This window comes from Lampetra fluviatilis, chromosome 61 (assembly GCF_964198595.1).
Source record: "Lampetra fluviatilis chromosome 61, kcLamFluv1.1, whole genome shotgun sequence".
Classification (NCBI taxonomy): Eukaryota; Metazoa; Chordata; class Hyperoartia; order Petromyzontiformes; family Petromyzontidae; genus Lampetra; species Lampetra fluviatilis.
Window position 1 is genome coordinate 6679121 of NC_136335.1, and position 20724 is coordinate 6699844.

General features: G+C 51.7%; 2 protein-coding genes across 2 annotated transcripts in view; one reads left to right on the forward strand and one right to left on the reverse strand.

Moving 5' to 3' along the window:
* LOC144951246 (regulator of G-protein signaling 3-like) overlaps positions 1-9640 on the reverse strand; it is a 50902-nt gene extending 41262 nt beyond the window's left edge. The window contains exons 1-4 of the mRNA XM_078881396.1: positions 9560-9640; positions 9182-9268; positions 8066-8225; positions 948-1370 (exon numbers count right to left, since the gene is read on the reverse strand). Of these exons, the coding sequence (XP_078737522.1) occupies positions 948-1370; positions 8066-8225; positions 9182-9268; positions 9560-9640 (751 nt within the window). The remainder of the gene's footprint in view (positions 1-947; positions 1371-8065; positions 8226-9181; positions 9269-9559) is intronic.
* Positions 9641-15842: 6202 nt separating this feature from the next.
* LOC144951173 (nicotinamide/nicotinic acid mononucleotide adenylyltransferase 2-like) overlaps positions 15843-20724 on the forward strand; it is a 32063-nt gene continuing 27181 nt past the window's right edge. Inside the window, exon 1 of the mRNA XM_078881314.1 lies at positions 15843-16663. Coding sequence (XP_078737440.1) covers positions 16579-16663 — 85 coding nt within the window. The 5' untranslated portion in view covers positions 15843-16578. The remainder of the gene's footprint in view (positions 16664-20724) is intronic.

Below are 20724 nucleotides of genomic sequence, written 5' to 3' on the forward strand. Positions count from 1 at the left end.
GGCTCTTGAAATACTGAATTTTGTACCGAATTGGAAAGAAATGGCTCTTCTTGTTATTTTGGTTGCCGACCCCTGGCGTAGGCAATTGCTCGCTCAGGCGGTCAACTGATAAAAAAATAAAGTCAACTCGTAACGCCGCGTCGCCGCCGCTGCACGGCATACGATCCTCACTCTTATGGAGAGAGGGGACGACTCAGAGAAAGAGAGGGGACGACTCAGAAAGAGAGAGGACGACTCAGAGATAGAGAGAGGGGACGACTCAGAGATAGAGAGAGGGGACGACTCAGAGATAGTGAGAGGGGACGACTCAGAGATAGAGAGAGGGGACGACTCAGAGATAGTGAGAGGGGACGACTCAGAGATAGAGAGGACGACTCAGAGAGAGAGGGGACGACTCAGAGAGAGAGAGGACGACTCAGAGAGAGAGGGGACGACCCAGAGAGAGAGAGGGGACGACTCAGAGAGAGAGGGGACGACTCAGAGAGAGAGGACGACTCAGAGAGAGAGGGGACGACTCAGAGAGAGAGGGGATGACTCAGAGAGAGAGAGAGGACGACTCAGAGAGAGAGGACGACTCAGAGAGAGAGAGGACGACTCAGAGAGAGAGAGAGGACGACTCAAAGGAGGCGCCAGGGGGAGGAGGAGCCACAGACGAGGAGTGGGAAGGCAGCAGCAGCAACCACGTGGTGTTGAGGAGCCGGCGCGACCAACGATCGCCCACCAAGCTCTGCTGTCCTCTACGTATCGAGGTGTCATCGGCACAACTAACGATGAGTGTTTAGATGTGGGAGGAAACCGGAGCACCCGGAGAAAGCCGGCGCGTGCGAGGGGGAAACACTCTATCCCATACAGACGGGACAGCCGGGGTCCACAGCATCTGCGTGTTGCGGTGATCCACCAACCCCTCGCCGCCGCTGCCACCTCCACACACGCTGCCGGAGCCTCACCTCTGCCGCAGGTGCCGGTGTAGGGGACGTGCTGGCGCCTGCGCGTGCGGTCGACTCGCGGTGATCGCCCCGGCAACCGCGGTGATCGCCCCGGCAACCGCGGTGATCGCCCCGGCAACCGCGGTGATCGTCCCGGCAACCGCGGTGATCGCCCGGGCAACCGTGGTGATCGCCCCGGTACTCGCGGTGATCGTCCCGGCAACCACGTCGATCGCCCCTGCGCCAGCGGTGATTGCCCCGGCAACCGCGGTGATCGCCCCGGCAACCGCGGTGATCGCCCCAGCAACCGCGGTGATCGCCCCGGCACTCGCGGCGACCGCGCCGGCGCTCGCGTCCCCATTGCTGTCGCGTCGTGGGCCGAGAGGGGCCGCAGGCGCTTGACTCGCGCGAACCTCACCGGAGCCTCGGCCATCGGGGAGGGGCCTGAGGAGGAGACACACGCGGACGCAGCGGCCTCCGTGAACACGCAACGCCGGGCGGCGGTGGTCCACAACGTGGGCCCATCGTGGGCCCAACGTGGGCCCCGACGTTGACACAACGTTGAGCTAACGTGGGCCCAACACTGGGCCCAACGTCCCCACGTCCGCTGAGCGACGAGCAGAGTTGAGAGTGATGGCTCTGCACACAAGGGGCACGATCCCACAGAGAGCGCCACCCCTCTGTCGAGCCAGCAGCTGTATATGTGCACACCACAGCTAAGTCTGTGGTGGTGGTGGTAGAGTGTGGGGAGCGGTGGCACAGCGGTTAGCGCTATGAACCTGGCGACCCGAGTTCGATTCCCGCTCACGGCCACCACCGGTGACGATTATCTGAACCGCTCCTGGGCCTCCCCTAGGTCTACTCGGCCTCAAACGAGTAACTGGTGTGGTGTATGAACATCGCCACTGGGGGGACAAAGGCGGCCGGGCGTAGTGAATCCAAGCCGGGTAGTCTGATCATAATCATTAGTGTCGTGGGTTCTTCTCCGGGGCTAGCCCGCTTACTCAACTACTCGCTCGCGAAAAGAAAAGATCTGCTGAACAAACAGGAACCTGGGCCATCAAGAAAAAACACGTACAAATCCCACTCTGGGCGTGTTCCAGCATCATTACCACGACCATCATCATCCTCATTCCTTGCGTATCTCCCCGATGGATCGGGCATCCGATTGGGCGACAGATGCCGTTTAAAAAATAACTAAAACTATTTACTTTTTTCAAGGTCACGACTCCTGGCTCCTCCTCCCTTTTCCTGCTGTTGAGATGTGTCTTGTTGTTTGTCGTCAGATGTTTGGATTCAAATCGTGCCCAGGGTTTGACTCAGAGCGTGAAGGCGTGGAGGAGGAGGGAGGGAGGGAGAAGGAGGAGGGAGGGAGGAGGAGGGGGGAGGAGGGGGGAGGAGGATGGAGGGAGGAGGAGGGAGGGAGAGGGAGGAGGAGGGAGGGAGGAGGAGGGGGGGAGGAGGAGGGGGGAGGAGGAGGGAGGGAGGAGGAGGGAGGAGGAGGGGGGAGGAGGAGGGGGGAGGAGGAGGGAGGGAGAGGGAGGAGGAGGGAGGGAGGGAGAGGGAGGAGGGAGGGAGGAGGAGGGGGGAGGAGGGGGGAGGAGGAGGGAGGGAGGGAGGGAGGGAGAGGGAGGAGGAGGGGGGAGGAGGAGGGGGGAGGAGGAGGGAGGGAGGAGGGAGGAGGAGGAGAGAGGGAGGGGTGAGGGGGGTTTGGCTTCCGAGTCCAAATGCCAACGGCTGACGTTAATCATGACCAGATGTGTAGTGGCGGTAGTGGTGGTTGTGGTGGTGTAGTGGTGGTGGTCGTGGCGGTGGTGGTGGCGGTTGTAGTGGTGGTGGCTGTAGTGGTGGCAGTGGTGGTAGCGGTGGCGGTAGTTGTGGTGTTGGTGGCGTTTGTTGTTGTGTAAACGCATTTGGGGTCGTACCAGCTTCTAACCGATGGGCAGACAAGAAGGCAGAGACACACAGAGACAGATTTCCCCTACAGACGAATCGACTCGACGCATCCGTCGTCAACAACAACGCTGTGCCCTTACAAGGACAACAGGCGACGTTTCGGGCAACGGGCCTTCGTCGTGGCATGTAAATGCAGGCGGCATACTAACGGGCTGCGCAGATTTTTAGCCACGGCGCGCGCAGCTGCTCACGAACAAGTGAGCAGTGAGCGACACGGAAATCCACCCACCAACCCCATCATCCCCCCCACCTCTCAACCACCCACCAACCCCATCATCCCCCCCCCACCACCACCACCGTCCACCCACCACCCCCATCACCCCACCACCACCACCAATTCATTCCGATGCAGCTGCCCAGCTGAGCTCTATTGCAGGCAGTAGATTGAGGCGGAGAAATGAATGAATAATGGTAAATGAGTGAATGAATGGTGAATGAATGAATGGGTTGTTGGGAGGAGTGGGGTGGATGAATTGGGGGGGGGGTGAATGTGGGAAAGGATTTATGCCGCGTCGAAGGCTGAACGTAACCACAACGTAACCACCACAACGTAACCACCACAACGTAACACCCACAACGTAACCACCACAACGTAACCACCACAACGTAACAACCACAACGTAACCACCACAACGTAACCACCACAACGTAACCACCACAACGTAACAACCACAACGTAACAACAACAACGTAACCACCACAACGTAACACCCACAACGTAACACCCACAACGTAACCACCACAACGTAACCACCACAACGTAACCACCACAACGTAACACCCACAACGTAACCACCACAACGTAACCACCACAACGTAACCACCACAACGTAACCACCACAACGTAACAACCACAACGTAACCACCACAACGCGAGCAAGCTTCTCCGCGCCAGCGTGGCCGTGGCGAGGAGAGAGTGCGGGCAGCTCTAGGGTGCGCCGTGTCCGACGTTTCGCTGCACCGGGCCCGACGTTCGTCTCATGCCAACGAACGTCCGCCCAACGTTGGCGCGTTTTGCTGCGTCGCAACGTTGGCACCGAATGTTATCCGTCGGCGCGATTCTGATTGAATTTTTTTTTAAGTTTTGAATGCTGTGGATTGATTGGAGAGACACTCATCCAGCAGTGGATTCAACGTGGCTGATGACGATGATGATGATGACGATGTAAAAACAAAAATGCCACCGTCTGTAAGACGCACACGCGTCACCGCATTGTCAACCTCACCCCCGCCTCACTCCTGTTGTCCGATGCCTCACACGGACAACGTTGCACAAAATCACGCGACGTTTCGGGCAACGGGCCCTTCCGCACACTGTACAGTATTGCACGCGCGTCTTTTTTATTTCGTGCCGTTGCGAAGCATTTGCTCGGCCAAAACGGGTGGTGGGTGGGGGGTGTGCCCGAAACGTCTATCGAAACGCCTCGTTTGTGGCTAAAACGAGTCGAACGGATGACACGTGTGTGACACAGCAGGGCATAGAGGCTCGTGCTTAAATTTCGATTTAAAGCTTTCGTGACTGCAGGGATTCATCTTCTTGGTTCTTTCAGTAAAGTCATCACGTAGAAGGGAAATAATAAAAGAAAAAAAGAAAACATAATAAAATACAATTCTCACGACGTTTCGGCCACAACGCAAGCAGCCGTCCTCAGATGAAGAACAGGTCTGTCGGAAAGACAGCGTCTGAAATGTTTTATTTTTTATTATTTTATTATTTCCCTTCTACGTGACTTTACCGAAAGAACCAAGAAGAGGCGCGTGGTTGTTTTGCTTTCTCCAGTCCATAACGCGCACAGATATGGCGCGGTCCCCCATGCAACATTCAAACCGTGGAGTGCCACATTTGAATTCCACATTCCTGCCGCCCACACCCGGGCTATGAGCAGCGGGAGCTGGTACAGTGTCGGCCGTTTTCAATAATTCACCAGGCAGATGGCTCAGGCTGCCTTCTCGGGTGGCGATATTGCTCAAAGGGGCAGCTCTCCGTGCGTGGTGAAGTATGGTCAACGGTCCCGCCACTCCACCCCCGCCGTGACCGTACCCGGTTTGGGGAAATCATCCAGCAGTGGAGTGACAAAAGCGCTGGCTGTGTGTAGGCGTGCGCATGAGCACGGCGTGAGCAGACGGTCGTCGTTAAAATGTTAATTCGACTTTCATTATAAAGTCACTCACTTTTTTTCAAGGATTGCTATTTTTTAAGGATAACTATTTTTTAAGGATAACTATTTTTTAAGAGTTACATTTTTAAGGATTACTCTTTTAAAGGATTAAATGTTTTAAGGATTACTTTTTTAAGGATAGGTATTTTAAGGATTACATTTGAAGGATTTTTTTTAATGATAACTATTTCTATGGATTTTTTAAGGATTACAATAGTTTTAAGGAAAACGTTTTTTTTAAGGATTAATATTTTTTAGATTTTGGTTGGGGGGAGGGGGAAAAGTCTCTTCGAATGTGTTTTTAAACGGAGACATTTGTGACTCCACTGCTTGCTGAGTGACCTCCCACACGCCACATCGAATGAGCCAACTGCATTGAGCATACTTCATTCGAGGTGACCATACTTCACCACGCACGGTCAGTACGGGTTTTTTTCTCGAATATTTGGGAAGCCTCCAGGAGATAGATGCAGGTCCAAGCAACCCCACTTGCCCTACTGCTCACACACCCTGTCACCCCATGCGGCTTGCTCCGTGGTCTTGTGCAGGGGAATTGAGTAATCAGGTCCATACGGCGTACAGCCGTTTCAATACGGGCAAAACGACGTGAAAAGATGCGTCCTTTTGCGTGTGTTTCTCCCTTGAGATGATGGGACTTTGTCGGATAAACGTTGAGATGTATAAGGGGCAAGGGGGTGACCGATAGGGTCTGAATTGGTCTGTGCTAAGGTAGGGGCACTGATAAGGGGTTGTCAGATGTGTCCGATAGGGATAGTGTTAGGCATAGTGCTATGGATAGTGATAGGGATAGCACACCTATCAACCCATACGGTTTATACTCTTAGTTCTTTCGGTAAAGTCACGTAGGTAAAAAATGAAATAAAAATTAATAAAAAAATAAAATAATAAAAATCACGACGTTTCGGAGGCAACACAAGTCTCCGTCATCAGGTGGGACCGTCACAGCCAGATTTACTGCATTTATTAATTTTAATTTCATTTTTTACCTACGTGACTTTACCGAAAAAACTAAGAGTATGAATCCTTGCAGTCACGAAAGCTTCAAATCTAGAACCATACGGTTTACCCCGTATTCTCGTACAGGGGAATTGAGTAATCAGGTCCATACCGCGTACAGCCGTTTCAATACGGGCAAAACGACGTTAAAAAATGCGTCCATTTGTGTGTGTGTCTCCCTTGTGATGATGGGACTTTGAGATTTGTAGGGGGCAAGGGGGTGACCGATAGGGCCCCGTGATTGGTCTGTAACGAGGTAGGGTCACTGACAAGGGGTTGGCAGCTACGCGGTGACACTTGGCACGTGTCAGAGGGGGCCCTCGCTGGCTTCGGGCTAGTCCTCACCACCGATTAGGAGCCGCCCCAAACTCCTCTCTGGCCTCTCGTCTCCGCTGCCGCGCGTTCCGTCGTTCGGCACGACGTTCCGGACGCTGGGCTCCGTCAGTGGCGGGGCGGGGGGGACGTGGGGGGGGGGCAGCACCCCCCTCTAAAGACTCCAATCGTGGTCACGATCGCCCCACGTCACTCCACATTCTGGGGGCGCAACGGATTGAAAAAACTAAAAGTTCCCACGCTTTACCCCCTGCCGTGCTCGACCTGCCCAATGAACTCTCTGCGGTGAACCCTCTTCTTAGTTCTTTCGGTAAAGTCACGTAGAACCCATTCAGTCTAACACGTCGCGGGCTTTCGCGACCAACATCATCCATAATAGAGGTTAGATCGCGTAAGTAATATATTAATGTGTCGTTAAAACCCGCCACCACCCGACACGGCCAACTAGCAAGGGTTGTCACGTAAACAGAACGTGGCCAATTCGTCTTTAGTACAGCACTAGTGTATAGTGTAGTGTATAGTAGTGTATAGTATAGTGTTTAGTAGTGTAGTGTATAGTGTAGTGTATAGTAGTGTAGTTCATAGTGTAGTGTATAGTGTAGTGTATAGTAGTGTAGTGTATAGTAGTGTAGTGTATAGTAGTGTATAGTAGTGTAGAGTATAGTGTATCGTAGTGTAGTGTATAGTAGTGTATAGTGTAGTGTATAGTAGTGTAGTGTATATTAGTGTAGTGTATAGTGTAGTATAATAGCACAGCACACAGGTTGTGTGTTGGAGAGCTAAGCCACAACATTTACAATCTGAGTTACGACGTTTCGCCAGTAATTACAACCAGCTTCATCAGGCGACAGCCAGATTTGTGGAGAAGTCCACCTGCCTCGTTCCTTACGTCGAGGCGTAGATGTGGTGACCACGCTTCTGTGCTCTTGCGCAAAGTGGGGGGCCGGGGGGGGGATTAACCCATTCACACTGCGGCTGGGTGGACAGAGACGGGGGGGGGCTGGGGTGGTTTGGGGGGGGGGGGTCAAGAAACTCTCGCCCCCTCCCCGTTGTTTGAACGGCCGCGCCGGTGACATGGACTCGAACCGACGGACCTCATTCACAAACGCGTTGTTATGTAAGTCACGCAAAATCATCACCATCATCACCATCATCATCACCATCATCACCATCATCATCACCATCATCATTATCACCATCATCACCATCACCATCATCACCATCATCACCACCATCACCACCATCATCACATCATCATCACCACCATCATCACCATCATCATCACCATCATCATCACCATCATCATCACCATCATCATCACCATTATCATCATCATCACCATCATCATCTATACACACCTGACGATTTAAAACAATTTGAACCGCAGCAGCGCATAGACTCGCACGCAATACAAAGGTAAGCCACACAAGCTACACAATACAATGACAAGCCACACAATACATTGACAAGCCACACAATACACAGTCACACAATACAAAGGTGAGCCACACACACAATACAAAGGTGAACCACACAAACACAATACAAACACAAGCTACGCAACAAAAATACAAAGGTGAGCCACACACACAACAAAGGTAAAGCACACACACACAATACAAAGGTAATACACAATAACAATACACAGGTAAGGCACACACACAGACCCCTTACCTCGTGCCTCTGTCCGATTCCTGACTGCAAAATCCTTCCCGCGGCTTTGATGTGCGGTGACCGCCTCCTGCTTCTGTCCCACCTCCACCTCCTCCTGCTCCTCCTCCACCTCCACCACCTCCTCCTGCTCTACCACCACCTCTATCTCCTCCACCTCCTCCTCACTTCATCCCCTTGGCACTCGTGGGGGGCAACGCCGATCGGCGAGGGGGGCCACTCGATGTGTAAAGGGAGGAAAAGCAGAAAGCCCCAGAACGGATGTCAAGTTGTAGATTCAACTCTTTGGGGGAAGGGGGCAGGGCGGCCGACAAAGTGCTGAATTCCTCAGCGCTTTGCCACGATGCAAATCGCCACCGTGAGCGGCGATTTGCCGATGTATAATTAACCCGGGGGGGGAGGGGTAGAATGGAACTGTTGGCCGGGCTCTGTGAACGCGATTGAGTCTTCTTCTTCTTATTCTTGGTGCTCTGGCCACTTTGAAACGTGCACACTGCCCTCTTAGGCCTCCCGGACGACCAATGGGTAGAGAGGGAGCACCTCGGCTGGGGGGGGGGTCACGCAACAAACCGTCGGCGCTGGGTGGTTGGTGTTGAACCCGGCCAATGGGACGGGGAGAGCTGGAGATGTTGGGTTTTGTGTTCCCCCCCCACCAACCCCCTCTCTCTCTCTCTCTACAAAAATTCCAAACACTCACCCAGTGGGGCCTACTCCCACCCCCACCCACTCACCCCCACCCACTCACCCCCACCCCTACTCCCACCCCCACCCACTCACCCCCACCCCTACTCCCACCCCCACCCACTCACCCCCACCCCTACTCCCACCCCCACCCACTCACCCCCACCCTCCTACCCCCACCCTCACCCACTCACCCCCACCCTCCTACCCCCACCCTCACCCACTCACCCCCACCCCTACTCCCACCCCTACTCCCACCCCCCCCTACCCCCACTCTGACTCCCACCCCCCCCTACCCCCACCCCCCCTACCCCCACCCCTACTCCCACGCCCACCCACTCACCCCCACCCCTACTCCCCCCCAGCCCTCCTCCCACCCCCCTACCCCCACCCCTACCACCACCCCGCCCGACTTATCCCAGTTTGACATCTCTGTACCGTGTCCCTCTCGCCCCCCCGCTTCCCCCGACCCCCAGGGCGCACGCTGCGCACTGAGTTGCTCTGCCTGCCATGGGCGGAGGTGGCCTGGGGGGAGGGGGGGCACGAGGAGGGGGAGGGGGGCAATGCCCCGCCCATAACTGGGCACCTTAATTAACTTACGTGCAACTTGTGTGTAAGTAATATTTAACTTAAAGCTTTCGTGACTGCAGGAATTCCTATTCTTGGGTCTTTCGGTAAAGTCGCGTAGAGAGGTTGTTACTTTTTTGTTATTTTCTTTGAACCTATCTACGCGACTTTACCGAAAGACCCAAGAATATCAAGTGTAAGTAGTTTACAATTGAGAAGTCAAGCTCCGCCTAGGCAGTGGCTGCCCACGGCTACTGCCGCTCCGTCTCCGTGGCTGTTCACGCGCACGATGACGGCAGCGACAGCGGCGATGTGTTCACGCAGCTGCATATTCACAATCAACAACAACAACTGCCATTGGCCACTAAGTGGCAGTGACGTCACCACGACGCTTGTGCCAGGTCATGTCCACCTTGAGGCCACGTGAAGTGTCGAACGCCCGCTGGCAGGAGGTCACGGGGCAGACCCAGCAGGTGCCACGGGTCGACTGACTGAGATGACTGAGATGACTGGCTGATGCACCACCTGTGCCCCCTACTGTGACAACTTGCTGTGCTTTAGCCACCCGGCGCTCCGCTCGTTGTTGTGAGCGTCGCTCCTCCGCCCCCCGTTGTTGTTGGAGGGCGACTGCCTCCAACTGCCCATTAGCCTCCTTCACGAGCCTCCTCCACAGAGGCCGATCTTGACACCGCTGGTACCAGTCATCGGCAAGTCCACTCAGCTCCACATCCTCCTGTACCACATCACTCCATCTCTTCTCTAGCCCGTGCCGCACCCGTTTAGCCCCCTCGATCCGGCCGAACAAAAGCTGTTTAGGCATGCGGTGAATGGGCATGCGGGCTTCATGGCCTAGCCAACGCAGCCTTGCCTGCCGGAGGAGCTCACCGATGGGACTTTGTCCAGATTTTCGAGGATTTGTGAGCTCCTCACATAATCCAGCCTGGTTAAACCCAGGATTGATCGTAGGCAGGCCAGCCTAAATGTTTCCAACCGGCGAAGATGCTCCACTAGGGGGGTCCACGTTTCGCAAGCGTAGAGAAGGGAGGGAATGACCGTGGCCGAGAAGACCTGAAGCTTCGTGCGGAGCGACAGACCAGGCAGCTTTCACACAGCGTTACGCAACCGATGAAAAGATAATGCCGCTCGACTGATTCGGAGTGAGCCGGTCATGAGCACACTGCCCAGGTATGGGAAACTCTCCACTCTTTCCACAACTGCCCCATCACCGATTGGGAGTTGTGGGGGTGGAGTGCCCGATGGTACAAAATACCCAGGCAGGTGCTTCGTTGTGGTGTGGCTGATTGTAAGGCGCCACCTCTTAGTGGCACACTCCAGCTTCAGCAGCAGCGCCTCCAACTCCTCCTCTGAGTGAGTCGCAATTACCAGGTCGTCGGCATACATAACGTGGTTGACCAATAAGGAGCCATCCCTTGACCGCAACCCGGCATCTATCAGCCTCTCATTGTATCTGTACCAGATGGAAATTCCTCCGGTACAGCTACTGAAGGCTTCACGAACTACGTGGTCGAAATAGATGTTAAACAATTTGGGAGCCAGAGGACATCCCTGTCGCACCCCAACGTAGTTTTACCCGATCCTGCTCACCATCATGAAAGTCCTTAATGAGCGTGAGCAGAGGGTCAGGGACTCTGAAAGCACGAAGAACAACCCAGAGCCCAGGCCTACTAATGGTATCATAGGCCTTTACCAGGTCAATAAAGCAGAGATGTAGGTCTTGTTGGAATTCCCTACACCTCTGCTGTAGCAGACGGACAGAAAATATGGCATCTGTGCAGGACCGCCCTTTCCTGAAACCGCATTGGGGCTCCGCAAGCCTCTCCTCAGCATGCCTAGCAAGGCGATGCTGAATAATCCTTGCCAGGACCTTTCCCGGCACACTGAGGAGTGAGATGCCCCTGTAGTTGTTACATTTTGTGCGGTCCCCCTTCTTAAAGAGGGGGACCACCAGGGCATCCTTTCAATCCTGCGGAACCCGTCCAGTGGTCCAGACTGTTGTTATGATGTCATGTAGGGTAGTCTGCGCACAAACGCCACCCTCCCTCAGCCTTTCGCTTGGGAAATCATCTCTGCCCGGTGCCTTTCCTTGTCTCAGACTCTGGATCGCCTTCAGTACTTTATCAACGGATGGCACCTCAGCCAGCCACTCACAGGGGGTGACTTCCTCCTCACACACACAAATACACACAACTGCACAATCATACACACAAATACGCCCATCTGCATTTTCACAAACACACGCAAATACGCACAGCTGCATATTCACACACACACACTTGCGTGTGAGTGTAGGCATTCGCACCCATGTACACACAAGCCCACACAGCTGCACATTCACACACAACACAGCGACAAAGACCCCCCCTGTTCAGGATTATAGACCTTGGGGCAAATGCAAAAAAAAACCTACCCCCATCCCCTACCTCCCACCTCTACACAGACAAAGATCCCCGTATATCCGACATTGACTGTTGGGGCAAGTGCTGTTAGCGAGCACCTATGAAGGCCGCCACGGCATAAGAAGGGGTGGTGTGGCCTGCAACCACGCCCGGCCGCCTTTGTCTCCCCAGTGCTTCTGTTTTGTTCGCCGCTCTCTCAAGAAAGTGTCGGTTGAGTCACCACGGCGCCTGTGCCAGGCTAGGTTCAGCCCGAGGCAACGTGAGGTGTCGGCAGGGGGTCACAGGGCAGAAAAAGCACGTGGCATGGGTTGACTGACTGAGATGACCGGCAGATGCATCACCAGCTGTGCCCCCTACTGTGCCAACTCGCTGTTTTATCCGCCCGGCCTTCCGCTCGTTGTTGTGAGCGTCGTCCGTGCTGGAGGACGACTGCCTTTCGACTTGCCCAGCAGCTTCTGTCGCCAGCTTCTGGCTCTCTCACGAGACAAAGATCCCCCGTGTAGCCTTGCCAGATCGTTGGGGCAAGTGCTGTTCACGAGCACTTTTAAAAGTCCGGCACGGTACACGAGGGGGTGGGTTGGGTGGCCGGCACCACGCCGGGACCGCCTTTGTCTCCCCAGTGGCGATGTTTACTACACACCGCACTGGGTACTCATTAGAGGCTGAATCGACCTAGGGGAGGCCCAGGACCGGTTCTGATAATCCTCGTCGGTGTTGCCCGTGAGTGGGAATGGAACTCCTCGGGAGACCCTGGGGTCGTCCATAAATGACGTCACGCACCTAGGGGGGGGGGTCAGACATTTGTGATGATGTGTGACGAGGGGGGGGGGGGTGAGAAATGTGACGTCACGTAAAAATGCGCAACTTTAATTAAATAAATATAGACACCATGTTCTACTTAATTAAATAGACTTTTTAATCAATGTTTTTTCCTACAACATCAGAGTGCAGCGCCACATTAAATACGCACTACAATGACAATAGTTTAAAGCGATATGAAGCATGTTTTATTTTTTCTGGGAGGGGGGGGGGGCAGAGCTTTGTGACGTCATATTCGAGGGGGGGGGGGGGTCGGGCTTTTTGTGACGCCGTGTGACGAAGGGGGGGGGATCAAAAATCGTCCAAAATCGCGTGACGTCATTTATGGACGGCCCCTAACCGCTTCACCACCGTTCCCCGCCCGCACGCCTTCTGCTCCCCACTCACACGCACAGAGGCAAATTTACACAGGGAGACCCCCCCACCCCCCACACAATGCCTACATCGACTTTATTGGGGGGGGGGGGGGAATTTGAGTGCAAAGACAAAGATCCCCCGTCTAGCCTGAACAGACTGTAGGGGCAAGTGCTGTTAGCGAGCACCTATGAAGGCCGGAACGGTACACGAGGGGGTGGGTGGCCAGCACCACGCCCGACCGCCTTTGTCTCCCCAGTGGCGATGTTTACACACCGCACCGGGTACTCATTTGAGGCTGAGTCGACCTAGGGGAGGCCCAGGACCGGTTCAGATAATCGTCACTGGTGTTGGCCGTGAGCGGGAATCAAACCCGTGTCGCCAGGTTCGTAGCGCACACGCACAGACACACACACAGACACACACACACAGACACACACACAGACACACACATACGCACAGACAGACACACGCACAGACACACACACACACGCACAGACACACACGCACAGACACACACACAGGCACAGACACACACAGACACACACACGCGCAGACACACACACAGACACACACGCACAGAGACACACCCACAGACACACACACACGCACAGACACACACACACACACAGAACACACACGCACAGACACACACACAGACACACACAGACACACACACACGCACACACACACAGACATACACACAGACACACACATACACACACACACGCACAGACACACACACAGACACACACACACAGACACACGCACGCTGGGGTTCACGCCGTGCCACCACAGCGACCCGCTCATCCTCCCCCATGGTGGCCAAGGGCTCGCTGGCCCTTCCCCCACCCCACCATCGATCCCCCCTTGACTTTCATGTTCACTCAGTCAAAGCAAAGGGGACAAGCGTCTCTTTACGGCTGAGTCAGCGTAAGCCTCTGGCAAATCACGTGACTTCTGTGCGTGCACACCCCCCCCCCCCCCAACTCTGAATGCCTCTCGTGAACGTGTCGATTTAGAACTGCGTTGGTGAGTTTCGTTTGTTGCCCATCACCGCCGACCATCCGATTAGCACGGCCGGGTACGTACGTCGCACGCACCACACACACATCAGTGACGTGCGGTGAGGTCAATGGCAGGGGAGGCACTGGCTCGTGTCAGAGCCAGAGTCACACACTGAGGGGGGCGTGTTAGACACGCTATGTAGTAGTAGCTACTACTACATATGTAGTTACTACATATGTAGTAGTAGCTGCTACTACATATGTAGTAGTAGCTGCTACTACATATGTAGTAACTACATATGTAGTAGTAGCTGCTACTACATATGTAGTAGTAGCTGCTACTACATATGTAGTAGTAGCTGCTACTACATATGTAGTAGTAGCTGCTACTACATATGTAGTAGTAGCTGCTACTACATATGTAGTAGTAGCTGCTACTACATATGGGCGCAGCCCTGCAAGTGGCCCGCTCACCCCCACTGGTGGTGGAAGGTCCTCCAGGACTCGAGGGAGCTCCCGAGCAGAGCAGAGCAGTGGCTCTGCGAGCCCTCACTGCAGACTCGCGCCCCCGTTCTTCTCAATCGTAAAACAACAAAATGCGCAACGTTCATACAGACATCGGGTTTGATGAAACAAAGTTGTCACTTGACGTGCCCAGTGCTTAATCTGCGTTTTCGATGATTTACCTTCGAAACAAAAATCTTGCCACGTCTCGCTACCCCCCCCCCCCCCCAGGGGGTGCAGCGTGCACCCCCAGGTCAAGAAGAAGAAGCACTGCCCGAGAGGCTACTTCGGCCTACTCTTCCACGCTTGCCAAGTGCGGGGATTTACCCACAACACACTTCGCCTCACCGCAGGCGAGCTGCCGACAAGACGATCGGCGACTGTGCCCCCCCACCACTCACGCTGCTGCTGCTGATGCAGCGATGGGCCCCCCAGCGATGTGCCCAGGGGGTGGGAATCGCCGGCGACGTCTGTGCATTTCAAGTCCGGCGTGCGAACCACCCGATTCAAGAGCCGCATGGCTCACAGGGCTCACAGGGCTCACAGGGCTATTCCTAATCAATGAACTGAAATGAACTGGACTGAACCACGCACTCGGGCTGAACGAATAATCGATTTGAAATGGAAATCGCAATTTGAAACAATGCGATTAGCCAATCGCAAAAGGCTGCGATTTTTTGCGATTTGAAAAATCCTATTACTAATTGTAATTGTTTAATTTTGTATAATTATAACTTTATTTGTTTAACTTAACAATTGTTCGATGTTTGATTGTTCTATTTCAATTAAAACATTTTAATAAATACATTTTTTAAGCAATTAATATCTTGTAAGTTATCATCCTTGCATTATACTATATAGAGCAGTTAATATTTTGATGGTATCATGTGGTAATGCTCCATCACATGTTTTACATCTATTACACATTATTGGTTCTTTCGGTTAAGTCACGTAGAAGGGAAATAATGAAATGAAATAAATAATAAATATATACTTTTTTTCCCCTCTACTTGACTTTACCGAAAGAACCAAGAATATGAATCCCTGCAGTCACGAATACTGTAAATCGAAATCCATTCCACAGTGAATATTTAACTGAAGCTTGGCTTACATTGTTTTTATCGCAAATCAAATCGCAATGTCAGAAAAATCGCAATTAGACATTCTCCAAAAATCGTTCATCCCCATCACGCACACCGCTGCCGGCATCCCCGACCAAGAGGTGAATCCCTCTGATCTGGCATCACCAGCGACTCTCATCCCTGGCTCACCGCAATCTCATCCGAGGTGACGTAATGGGTCCACCCCTCCCCCCTCCCTCTCGCTCCATCCTCAAGGCACTGCACCCCCTCCCCTCCCTTCTCTGCTCTCTCCCCACGTCTCTGTCCGCTCTCATCTCCCTCATCACCCAGTGGGCATCACCCTGCCTCTCCCCCTCCCCTCTGTCCCATTTCCTACACCCCCCTCTTTCTCATCTCCACATCCCCCACGGCCCCTCCCTGTGTGCCTCTCTCCTTTCCTCTCTCCCCTTCTCTCCTCTCGTGCCCGGATTGGCCCGTGCCACATCGGTTCACCGCCCAGACGTCACACCCAGCTGACGAGAGGACCCCACAGCGCCGCTGCCGATATTGCTGCTGCTGTTGTTAGTGCTGATGTTGCTGCTGTTGCTGCTCTAGGCATTGCTGGTATTGCTGCTGCTGCTGACAGTGCTGATATTGCTGCTGCTGTAGGCAGTGCTGGTATTGCTGCTGCTGTAGGCATTGCTGGTATTGCTGCTGCTGTAGGCAGTGCTGGTATTGCTGCTGCTGCTGCTGACAGTGCTGATATTGCTGCTGCTGTAGGCAGTGCTGGTATTGCTGCTGTGTAGGCAGTGCTGGTATTGCTGCTGTAGGCATTGCTGGTATTGCTGCTGCGCTAGGCAGTGCTGGTATTGCTGCTGTGTAGGCAGTGCTGGTATTGCTGCTGTAGGCATTGCTGGTATTGCTGCTGCGCTAGGCAGTGCTGATATTGCTGCTGTGTAGGCAGTGCTGGTATTGCTGCTGTAGGCAGTGCTGGTATTGCTGCTGTTGCTGTAGGCAGTGCTGGTATTGCTGCTGTAGGCAGTGCTGCTGGTGCTGTTTGCAGTGCTGGTATTTGCTGCTGGTGGTGGTGACTGCTGGGTGCAGAGATGGGCGAGCGGATGGCTCCACACATCATCCTGCTGACCTACGGAGACTTTAACCCAATCACCAAAGGACACCTGGGCATGTTCGGTGAGGTCGCCTGCACAGGGCGTGTGATGATGACACTGCAAACGTGCAAACACCCGCGACGCACATTGGAACATACATAGTGGAACATCCATGTGGTCATACTCTTTGGTTCTTTCGCTTGTGTTGCGCCCGAAACGTCGTGATTTATTTTATTTTTCTACCCCACGTAACTTTACCGAAAGAACCAAAGAGTATGGATCCCTGCAGTCACGAAAGCTTCAAATCAAGATCCACGTGTGTGTTGCTATACAGGGCGCTTCAAAAAAATGTTAACACTTACACGGGACTATCGTTTTTAATGGAAAAAGAACGGCTAATACTACACTGCAACATGATAACAAATGTAACGTTAATAGCTTCAACAAGTCAACGAGTCTCACCACTTGTTCGCCATCGTTGTCAACGCGTGCCTGGAATCTTCTCCAGCACATTTCTCGTGGTGTTGTTGCGAATTCTCCGAAGTGTTCACATGTTTTTGAAGCACCACCTTGTAATATATTGTTGTACGTGCAAGGGCGAGGATCCCCCATATAAGCCTCTTTTTCTGTAGGTTGTCGGCGCAAGTTATTGTTAGCGAGCACCTGTGAAGTGGTGAATATCTGTAAAACCTGTACGCGGCCTCCCCCTAGCTCAGCTCAGCCCGAAACGAGTTCCTGGTGCAATATAAATGTCGACACTGGGTATTTAAAGGCGGCCGGGCGTGGTTGCTGTGCCGTGTCAGTGGTTATTGGTGGTCATAACAACAACAAGCGCAGTTCGCCAGTAAGTGGCGGTGACGTCACCAGGGCGTCTGTGCCAGGCTAGGTGCACCCTCGGCGTGCCGAAGGCTCGCTGCTTTTACAGGAGGTCGTGTGACAGACCGGTGCCATGGGTTTGAGTGAGAAGACCGTTACAGACACGTACTTCTTTATATGTGTCAGGCACATAATGGGATTAATACAAGGCCGTAATTATAATTTTTATTCAAATATGCTCAAAATGTCCCCCCCAATATATTGCTATAAAAATATAATTGCTATGCTAAGTAAATAAAATCAACAATTTGCTAAACCTTGGCCACAATATCTGGACTTGTCTTCATATAAATCAATGCATAGATTTATGTTTATATGATTGTGGTTATGGTTGTACTTATTAATCCCTAATCTCTGCCATTACATACAGTGAAACAAGAAATGGTTAAAAAGTAAAAACAGAGCAATGTAATACAATACACTATTAGACATTATTGTAAAACATAAATAATAAAAAGTCCATCCCATGTGTTAGTGAATGTTTTAATATTTTAGGCAGCAAATGAGTTTTCAAATGTAGATATTTTTCTGGGTTGGGACCCCCAGACCCCCTGGAAGATTTGGTCCCCCCCAATGTTAACTCCATGGCTACGGCCTTAGATGAATACAAGCAAGCACATGCAAAGATACGTACACACGAGGGTCCGTACACAGGGACGTCTAAATGCAATGACACATATCCCCGGGAAAGCCTTCAACACACTGCTGGGGCAAGTGCTGGTGTTGGCCACCCACCCCACATCCTACTCAATGGCGATGTTTACACACCGCACCAGGTACTCATTTTAGGCTGAGTCGACCTAAGGGATACCCAGTAGCAGGTCAAACATTCGCCACCGTTATTGGGTTTGTAGCGCGGTGCAGGGCTAACCACTGCACCACCGCTCCCCACACTGCGTTACATATGAACACAAAACGCATGCACGCGTAAACACATGCACACATCGATACACACGTACACGCAACGCATCTATACACGAAATCGCGTACAGGTGACGTGCATAATCGAGATACATTCGAAATACATAATTACGTATGCATTTTATTTATTTAAAATTTTCGTGACTGCAGTGATTCATATTCTTGGTTCTTTCGGTAAAGTCACGTAGAAGGGAAATAATAAAATAATAAAAATAAAACATAATAAAATACAATTCTCACGACGTTTCGGCCACAACACAAGGAACAGAGCTGTTCCTTCACGCTGTCTTTCCGACAGCTCTGTTTCTTCACCTGAGGACGGCTGCTTGTGTTGCAATAGAAACGTCGTGATAATTTTATTGTTTTATTTTTATAATTGTATTATTTCCCTTCTACGTGACTTTACCGAAAGAACCAATAATACATATCAATTACATAATTCTGGACATGTAGGTTGTCGCTATAAATGTGATCCATAACAGAGTTTATTTTGAGGTCACATCGTGTGCATGTAAATGTGTCGCTAATCCCGCCACCACCCGACACAGCGAATCAGCAAGGGTGTGCTGTACTAGCAACGAATTGGCTCGTTGTCTTCACGTGACAAACCTTACTAACCAATTGCCTGTGCCGGGTGGTGGCGGGTTTCACGACCACGACGTTTTTATTTACGCGATCTACCCCAACAACCTCGAATAGGGATGATGACATCACTAAGCACACACACATTAAAGCATGCACACTCCATAGACATCACTTCACAATCACTCAAACACTACAGACATGAAGATGCCCGTGCTACGCCGCTTTTCATGAGAATATAACAAACATTAATTTGTTATTCACAGCATATGCTAAAACATAGATAGATTTGGGGAAGCATTCATTCAGCAGTGGATTGACCATGGCTGCTGATGATAATGATGATTATATTTAAATTTCGCACAGCTGTCCATACCGTACATCAGTGAAATACTGAATATTTAATATATTGTAAACTAGCTTTACTACCCGGCTTCGCCCGGGATTTGAATTCACCACGCCCGGCCGCCTTTGTCTCCCCAGTGGCCATGTTCACACAACACACCAGTTAATTGTTTGAGACTAAATCGACTTAGGGGAGGCCCAGGACCAGTTCAAATAATCGTCACCGGTGGTGGCCGTGAGCGGGAATCGAACTTGGGTCGCCGGGTTCGTAGCGCAGCGCGCTAACCACGACACTACAATGCGTGACGCTTCCACATGCGCGGGTCACGTGACAAATGTGACGTCACAGCTCACTTGCCGTGCAAAAAAATATATGCATTATTGAGCTCCCCCCCCCCCCCCCAAAAGTGTATTTTTATAATGTTTGCATGGTGTACAGTCTGGAACTTTCCAGACTGTACACCATGCAAACATTATTTACTTACCCACATGGCAAATTTCAAGTTTGTTGCATGTCGGGAAGTACGCTAAACAATTTGAACAGACACATAATCACAACTTTGCCTTTTATTTCTATAGAGATATAATGTTTGCCATAATACACAACAGAATTAATATAAGGGGAGAAAAATGTATGCATTTGTACATACAGTACAGGCTACATCTAAACTCATCGAGAAATAGAGGATTGTAAAATATGTATCAGCTGTTATGTTACATTTGGACATATCCAATGAATAATATAGTTACGATGCATATACATTTGTTAGGTAAATGAATGTACCAAGCGCACACATTGTAATGATATATTAAGGCACATTGTGTTTAAGACACACCCTCTATATACGTACATAATGTGGCATAATGCATTGGATTTACACATAAATCGATAATGCAGCACGGTCAATATTAACATTTCACTGTTATTATGCCTTATGACGCCTAACCATAGTATAATTACATTTCTATTAAAGTCCTGCATATTAATTATTTTACTCTGCATACAGTATAGTGTTTAGTTTTGTGTGTGCGTGTCAAGAACGCGCGCTTGGGGAGACAAAGGCGGCCGGGCCCAGCCCTTAATCGACGCTCGCGAGCAGCACTTGTTCAGGCTCTACCGAGGGAGGGGAGGGGAGCTGTATATTCGTCTTCGCTTGCTTTGCCAACTACTGACCAGATATTCAGAATTATCTTCGTAAACACCGATTCTCGTCAAAACCGTTACAATGTCATTATTGTGTCTCGCATACAAAAAACAAACACGCTTTTGATCTTACGTAAAATTCCAAGATCGTAACGGATTATAATCTTTGCAATCTCAAAACTCACGTTTTGCTCCCACTCATTAACTCCCCAATCCATTCATTCGTTGAATCAATTCGTCATCATTCACGTCATCTCCATCGTCACGTCCACCCG